At 30.4% G+C, this 9,140-nt stretch overlaps 1 protein-coding gene across 1 annotated transcript; it reads left to right on the top strand.

Moving 5' to 3' along the window:
* Nucleotides 1–648: 648 nt before the first annotated feature.
* LOC124535321 (ras-related protein Rab-18) lies at nucleotides 649–7,512 on the top strand. The gene is made up of 5 exons (XM_047111507.1): nucleotides 649–957; nucleotides 3,151–3,318; nucleotides 3,858–3,999; nucleotides 6,349–6,471; nucleotides 6,810–7,512. The coding sequence occupies exons 1-5, from the start codon at nucleotides 890–892 to the stop codon at nucleotides 6,927–6,929; spliced, it is 621 nt and encodes a 206-aa protein (XP_046967463.1). The 5' UTR covers nucleotides 649–889; the 3' UTR covers nucleotides 6,930–7,512.
* The last annotated feature ends 1,628 nt before the right edge of the window (nucleotides 7,513–9,140 follow it).

Below are 9,140 nucleotides of genomic sequence, written 5' to 3'. Positions count from 1 at the left end.
GCCAGATCATATAAGGACTAAAGAAGATTACATCACATCATCAATAAGACATCAAAATTAATAATACTTCTTACAAATTCCATCATTAGATGCACAAATATTGCTTCTCGTAAATAACCCGCATTTCGCACCAAATTTTAAACTTGAAAAAAAAATTAACTTTTTTAAAATTCCACAATTCACCAAGTAAAATTTTACCTGATGGTAGGGCTTTTTGCAAGCCCGCCTGGTTAGGTATCACCCACTCATCAGATGTTAATAAATAATATAACAGTACGCAGTATTATTGTGTATTTTTGCTTTGTAGTTTTCGATTCATCCATCCACGTTCACTTGTAAATTTCAGCATAATGTAATATATAAAGATTTATACTTGTTACAGTAAAAGTAAAATAAAATACACTGATAATTCAGTAATTTGTAATTTTGACCTTGAAAATGAAATGTCCAGATATTTCACTATAATTATATATAATATTTATAAAATGTTATAATGTATATTATTATACTATATTTTAAATATTTAAAACGGTTAATAATAGATTATATTTAATAGATAATTTAAAATAATCTTACCTATCGACAACATACTGATAGCGTAATAACAAAACGCAAGCACGTCATTGAATTATTCTAATACGCAAAACGTCAAACTTAAACGTCAGTTTCTGTGAATATTGTTTTTTTTTCGTGTTATTAATTCCAAAAGTTATAAAAATTACTATACATTAACTCTTACCTTACAGAAGATTTGTAAATTTTAATACCAGTGCTTATTTATGTAATTTAGATCATTATATTTTGAGTCACTTCCGTCATTGCTTAACAAAGAAACGATATCTAGATTTTGTTCCTGAAAATCTGTTAGTTTTATTGCTTTCAAATCAGTATGACTATGGATTACGTTACTGCACTCAAAATTCTTGTAATTGGAGAAAGTGGTGTTGGAAAATCTAGGTAAGTTTTTGAGCTATTCATCAGAATTATATGACTCATGAAAAATGTAATTAGCATCCCTAATATATTTTTTTTATATTATAAATTGACCAAGATTGTATTTATTGAGCCTTTATAGAATATTAATTTGCTTTGGTCATATTTCAGACTAATATTTAAAGTCACAGATAAAATAAAATTATCAAATATTCTTTATTATTATAAATATAATGTTTTTAGGTTGGTTTTGAAAATATATTTAAAAATAGAACCTTCCTTCTTTTGATAATAATATGAAATAGACAGTCTTTGTTTAATTGCTATTTGGATCATTTTATGTAATATTCTTGCTCAATCATATAAATAAATTTATTGCTGTCAATTATAGATAAATCACAAATGACTTCTTTGGACTCCGTGTACTATATACATAATGTTGAGTTTATTGTTATTATAGTGACATATAATGTAAATGTAAATAATATATGATAAAAAAAAGTAGGTGATGTAGGTTGTTTCAATTTGATTTAATTTATTGTTACTATTTTGTCTAACTTTATATTACCCTTGATATTTACTTATTTATACTTTATTGCACCTACACTTAAAATAAATTATACAAAACAATTAAACAAAAGTTGTATGAATGCAACAGGTGGCCTTATCGCTAAATTAGTGATCTCTTCCTGGCAACCTTGTAATCATAAGATCACTTAGGAGATATTGTTATATATTTATAGAACCAATGGTTTTAAAATTATTTTTATTTGTGTAGTTTTAATACCTAGCTTTGGTAAATGTCTACCTTAGTTAACAATTTACATTGCTGTTTATAGATGGTGTTTATAATATTTCTATTAATAACTATTGTAGGCTTACAAATATCATTTATACCGAGGATTGGTTGGAATGTTTTGGGAAGATAAATTAATATACAATTACTGAATGAGGATATGATAGTAGATATAACATATTTTTATCATTAATATAATTTGTAATTTTATAGTATTTTTAAAAATATTGCTACCGTATCATTTAAATTAATTCATTGTAGTTTCACAAACAAACCTTGACTTAATTTTGCAAGGTTAATGAAGCCTCTGTATTTTTAGCAACAAAATTTGACTATTGTAATTTATATTGACTCGTACAAGTTTTGAATGGAAAGTGATAGATTTACAGATTTGAAATTTAAAGTAAACTGATAAATGGAAGGCACGAGAGGCATGGCAACAGATTTTGCTAAATATAACTGGTTGCAAAACTATCTCTTTTTATAATAACTTTGTTTAATTTAACTTTATTTGTTGGCTATTATTCAATATTAGGTTTAATCACAGAAGAAAAAAACAATTAACCTTAAATTACAGTTAGGTATTCTCTTTAAGTATAATTCTAAGCAAAATATTTTTTATTATTCAATAATAATATGTCTCAATTTTTTGTGTACATTAATGCAATTCATGTTGTCATATACAAATATTATGTACCTACAGGTTTTCCTATTGTTACATAAAGCTAAGAATTTAATTAAAAATAGTAATTATAAAATTAATTTTTTTTCAAAAATATATGAAAATGAATATAATATAATTTTGATAAATTGTGTATTAAAATTATATTATTATCATTTTTATATTGGTAAGAATTAATCAAGTTCTGTTCTTGTGATAAACTTAAATAATAATTTCATAAAATCTTCTAAATTATGTAGAGTTTTTTAAATAACAGACTATATGAACCAAATAATATGAAGCATTTCTTGAAAATGGTTATGAACTACAATAAATTGTGCCAAGTCAATGGATCACATGCTAGTTATGTTTAATGCAGAGGAAACCACAAAGAGTACATATTATGGTATCATCATCATCACAACATATGTAAAGGATATATTGATGACAGAATTCCTACAATGTAGATATGTTACGAGAGTATCAAATAATACAATTTCTTTTTGTATCAATTTCTTCGTTTGTTTCTGTTATGTATAATATTGAGTATAATGTTATAATTATAAAAGGTAGGGTACTTTTTTACTTTGTTAAATAATTAAGTGAATTAAGTGGGTGTGTTAAAAAATAGTGTGACACAATGAAGCTATATTCGGAATTACATGGTTAATTACAAGCTCATGCTTCGTTCCTACGAACATAATAGTTTCTAAGTTAAAATATTGGAAGGAAGTTCTTGAATTCCGATTTTTGATTTTAGTATAATTCTGGCATTTACAACTGGTGACTACAATGCATCATTCCCAGCAACGATAGGAGTTGACTACAAATGTAAGGTTATGGACGTCAATGGTTTGAAGGTCAAACTTGGCATCTGGGACACAGCTGGACAGGAGCGTTATAGAACATTAACAAACAGTTTCTACAGGTAATTAGAAATTTCGAATCAATTATTAATTTTTATGAATTATTGATATTAAGTCATTATTCATAGTTAAAATAGCCATTGAAGAAATGATGAGCAAATGGAGTGATAGATAGAATGTCAGCAACATTTTTCAGTTGAATAGTAGTACTGGGTTTAAATATCATCTGCGGTGATACACCCTTTTATGATCATATTATGGGTACATTAGGCCCAGGCCCAATATTAAGTTAAGTTTTAAATAACAATTGTCCACCAAAGCATATTCTTTTGATCAATACCTAAGACCTTAAAGCTGGGTTAGGGTACTCTAGCTGTAACGGTCATGTAAATGCGGGTTATTATTTTAATAGTGATAGATAAAGCAAAGCTTTTATTTTTAACAAGAATCAAACATTTTATTTTAATACCTTACATTGGTTTTTTTTCTTTTTAATATTAAATCTTAACAACTTCTATTAGAACTTCTGTGAGTTGATTGGTCAAAATTGATAGTGTATTTTTTTTTGGGATTGGGATTTAATGGAAGTATTTTGTTCTAGAGACGCACATGGAGCTATTTTAGTATATGATGTGTCAGAACCAAAAACACTACAAAAGTTGAATGAATGGGTCGAAGAGTTACAAGTGTATTCCACGAAGAAAAACATTGTTTGTTTAGTTGTTGGCAATAAAATTGACAAGGTATGTTACATTTTTATTTACTCTTTCAAATTTTCTAGGAATTTTCGTTCAAATCTCTGGTGTATTTTTTATTTTAAGCTATTTTGTTCAGTGAGTGCAATTTTCAACCGACTTCCAAAAGGAGGAGGTTATCAATTCGTCTGTATTTTTTTTTTTTTTTTTTTTTTTTTATGTTTGTTACCTCATAACTTTTCACTGGGTGGACCGATTTTGATAATTTTTTTTTTTGTTTGAAAGGTAGTGCTTCCCGTGGGGTCCCATTTATTTTTTATTTTTTTCCGATGATGGTATCCGTATGAAAACGACATAAGTCTTAAATTTGCATTATGTATATGCGCGACAAATAGGCGAATAACTGAAAATCACGTTAACCAATTTTGATAATTCTTTTTTATTATAAAATATATACTTCAAGGGTAATTTGGTGAAAGTTTGGTAAGGTTCTGAGCACAGGATCCATGACAAAGTAACGGAACGGAAGGGAACGGAACAATTCTGAGGAGCACGTTAGCGATACTCAGTCGAATCTTTTATTTATAGGTTATTTGGATATTTGAGTCACCTTCCGTAATGTGGTTATGTTTATGTAATTATCATAATCGAATATTATAATCAACTAGCTACCCACCCCGGCTTCGCACGGGTGCAATACTGATACTAAATATACTACAAAATTTGTTTATTTACGACATCACATCGCAAACTTCTAAAATTATCAGTGTTTCTTTACTATATTGTTCATGTATTAATATACACAAACCTTCCCCTTGAATCACACTATCTTTTAAAAAAAACCGCATCAAAATCCGTTGCGTAGATTTAAAGATATAGGGACAGAAAAAGCGACTTTGTTTTATACTATGTAGTGATGGAACTCCTATACGGCTCGCATTTAGGGTGCGATATGGGGCAGAATTTCTTACTATCTTTAATCAAATTTTGTGTATGTGATGTGATGTCATATGATGTACGAAATATAGTTGGTCTTTTTCAAAGTTTTTTTGCTGAGTTCGATTACAGCTCTTTCGAGGGATCCTTGTAGTTTACGCCGCGTGACGTATTAAATCCGCATTTTCGAAAGTCTATTTTTGCTTTATTCGCAAGTTTCCTTTCAAATTGTCCTCGAATTAGTTTCTGACTCATATAAACGGAACGCTTAATCTATCCATATTAAAAAAAATTAGTTAGTCAACATCAGCTTCACTTAAAATCAAAAAATAAATAAAAATTTTAACAAAAAGAAAAACCGACTTCAAACGAAACACTATTTTAAAACAAATGAATATGCACGAAAAAGTAATAAAAATAATTGCGTATTTAACATATTTTTTAGAGTCTTCCTAAGTTAAATGAAATGAAAAATATTAGACTACTTAAAAGTCGATTAACGATTATATCATGTAGTTATAATTATTGTTATATTTGGAGTCGGTGTCAGCCAATAAAACCCTACAGTATATCTATCAAAAAACAATACGAGAATACTTTAACAAATATGTTTTTTAACAAATTACCTTTTACACAATAATATACTGGATCAATCAAGGAGCTCGTATCGCTTCTTTCTTTTGATTGTTGGGGCAAGGGCACCGTGGCTGACACCGGCTCCAAATATAACAATAATTATAACTACATGATATAATCGTTAATCGACTTTTAAGTAGTCTAATATTTTTCATTTCATTTAACTTAGGAAGACTCTAAAAAATATGTTAAATACGCAATTATTTTTATTACTTTTTCGTGCATATTCATTTGTTTTAAAATAGTGTTTCGTTTGAAGTCGGTTTTTCTTTTTGTTAAAATTTTTATTTATTGTTTCTCTATTTTCTTGTAGTGTGTAATAGGTCTTAGTAGACCAGACCTGATATGACCTTGTGTAGGTAATCTCCACAGTCTTCCTTTTCGCACAGGCCATCATTCTTTTTTGGGTTTCTAGGATGTCTCTCGTATCTGGGACAACCTGTTTTATTTGTATCTACAGGCTTCAAATCGTCGCAGATAACCATCCAGATCCCTACTTCGCATTCTTATAATATGACATTTATACCATTTAAATAAAACTAATTATAACGGATGAATCGCGTATATTAATTATTTTTTTTTTTTTTTATTTTTATTTTTTTTTTTTGTTATTTTTTTTTTTTTTTTAAATTTAAGACAACATTTATACCATATCAATGATAAGTTGCCTTTGTACTGTATAATTTTCTTTCAGTGGAGTTCTGTTTCTTTTTCCTGTAGTAAATACTAAGCTGCCTATCGTAATATGATGTCTTAAACCTTCGTGAATGGAAAGGCTTATTAGTGGCCTTTTTTAAGTTTGGTTAACATTAAGACTGTTTGTAGCCACGCGCAGTATCCAGAGAAGCTGGTCAAGCGTTCGCGCAGAAACATAGAATGCTCTTTATAGAGAGCAGTGCGAAAACTCAAGAGGGAATCAATTTGGCCTTCGAGGAGTTAGTACAAAAGGTAAGATACAAGATTACATTCAATGTATGTATGTTTGTAACACTTTCGCGTCTTAACTTTTGAACCGATTATCGCGAAATTTTGCAATATGTGGTCTAACATATAAATAGGGACATAGGTTATCTAACTCTTAACCCCTTTTAAACTAGTCATCATTATGTTTAGTAACCCAATTATACAAGATATTTTTCCAATTATTTAGGTATAATATAAACTGGTACGCACACATATGCGCATAGTCATACGTAGTATGTGTATGCTTGTGGTTAGGCGTGACTTTTTATGTGTGCGTGTGTGCCTATGTGTGAAAAAGCAATGATTCAATTAACTTATTATAGATCATTGAAACGCCCGGCCTCTGGGAGTCCACTGGCTCATCTTCTAATATCCGCATATCAAATGATGAAAGAAGACAGCAAGAAGAATCTTCGTGTTATGACTATTCCTGTTCTATTTAGTATATAACGCTGTACATATTTAACAGGTTGGCTGTATGGAAGAATCTTATTTCTTATTTACAAATTAAGTACATGATTTAATAACGACGAATTTTCAAATAAAATGTGTTTTAAATAAAATATGACCAAATACCTCGTTTCCACATAATCCTTCTGGGTTCTTCTACTAGTTCTTCAGAGACTAGACTCCCAAAATTTCAAAGAAAATCAACCAAAATTTCATTAATAATAGCCTTGTCGTGATAAAAATAAAATTTTGAGAAATAGTCACATAACTCTGATATCGAAATTAATGCAAATGTTAAGGTAAAGTATTCGTTTCCGGCAAGCATCCACAAAGATATCTGTGAATGATAAATAATTGACGGAAAAGGCTCCAGGGCCGAATTTAGAGGTCTCTAGGCTCTCTCAGGCAACAAAGAAATGAAGTGTATTATTTTCTAAATAAATTAAACTATAATTTTCACTCGTGTGTTTCTATAATTTTCTGCAGAATAAACTACAACAACAACAGCCTGTAACTTTCCCACTGCTGGGCTAAGGCATCCTCTCTCTTTGTTTGGAACATATTTCACCACTCTGTTCCATACGCGGGTTGGTGGAATGCACATGTGGCAAAATTTCTATGAAATTAGACGAATGCAGGTTTCACGATGTTTTCCTTTACCGCCGAACACGAGATGATGATAAATACAAATTAAGCACATGAATATTCTGTGGTGCTTGCTTGGGTTTGAACCCGCAATCATCGGTTAAAATGCACGCGTTCTTACTACTGGGCCATCTCGGCTTACTGAGTTCTTTTAAATCATAAACAAAAGATATACTGCATTCAATATAGTTAGACGTCGGAATTTGGATGTTATTTATTTTAGAAATCTATTGTGGTGACCCATCTCCTATGAAAGCCTCGGGGTTACAGTCCCGGATGGGCGACCGGAAGGGATCCTCTAAATCGGTTCCATCCACTGTTTTGAATTATCAAAGACATTAATATATTTTTTTGTTATAAACAAATGTAAGGCAGTTACAAAGTCAAATAGTAATCGTTACCCAATCACTATCCACTTCTGGACATTGGCCTCGTCTAAAGTACGCCAAAGCTCTCGATTGTCTGCCTTCCGCCACCAGTCCTTCCATAGGTCATATAGTAGGTCTTCTATCTTAACTTATAAATGTGAAAGTAACTCTGTCTGCCTGTCGCTTTTTCACGACCAAATCGCTGAACTGAATTGAAAGAAATTTGGTATGATGCTTGTACTCCAAGAAAGGGCATAGGCTACTTTTTTGCCTGACACTTTGATCTTAGCCAAAAGGTCGAGAAGCGATAGATACAGATAGAGCTGAGATGGTTTGCGTAAAGCATCTTAACCGATGATTTCGGGTTCAAACCCAGGCAAGCACCACTTTATATATGTGCTTAATTTGAGTTCATAATTCACCTCTTGCTCGGCGGTGAAAGAATGCATCGTGAGGAAACCGGCATGTGTCTAATTTCATCGAAATTCAGCCATATGTGCATTCCACCAACTCGCATTGGAACATTAATGGGAGAGGAGGCCTTAGCCCAGCACTGGGAAATTTACCAGGCTTTTATTTTACTTTACTTTTGTATGATAAATGAAAACCAATAGCCTAGTATCGAGCGAAGCCTCGGATGACTAATAATGAAAATATAATTATCCCCGTGGTAGTTAAAATGTAATTTTATTTCTTGTGCTCCTACCAGTAGAAGAACCCGTTATGGGCTTGTGGAAACGCCCACCAGATAACATCATCAATAACGTACACCCATAAAATAAATCATTTAAATAAGTACATTTGTCATATCATTAATTTATTTTGAAGATTACAATAAAATGCCAACCTTTATGTGCGATGTGATATTTTATAAAGTCTGCTTTTGTACATATATATATATTTTAAAATGTGCACAGATATAGTATGGACTCGAGTGTTTATCGAAGTTGCGATTTATGAATTTTAGCCATTTGATACATATAAGTTGACGCTACTAAAAATTTTAACTTAAAAGAGAATTTGTGTCAAATTATAAATTTTATTCTTCCGAATACTCATTTTCTATAACAAAATATCATATAAATAATAATGATTTTACTTATAACTGGGGACGCTTCATTATAGTTCGTCTATCCAGTCTCGAATCGAGAAAATGATCCATCAAAAAGTCCTGAAATGGCAATTATTCTC

This window comes from Vanessa cardui, chromosome 14, assembly GCF_905220365.1.
Source record: "Vanessa cardui chromosome 14, ilVanCard2.1, whole genome shotgun sequence".
Classification (NCBI taxonomy): Eukaryota; Metazoa; Arthropoda; class Insecta; order Lepidoptera; family Nymphalidae; genus Vanessa; species Vanessa cardui.
The sequence above is the reverse complement of the archived record's forward strand: the minus strand, read 5'-3'. Positions and strand labels throughout refer to the sequence as shown.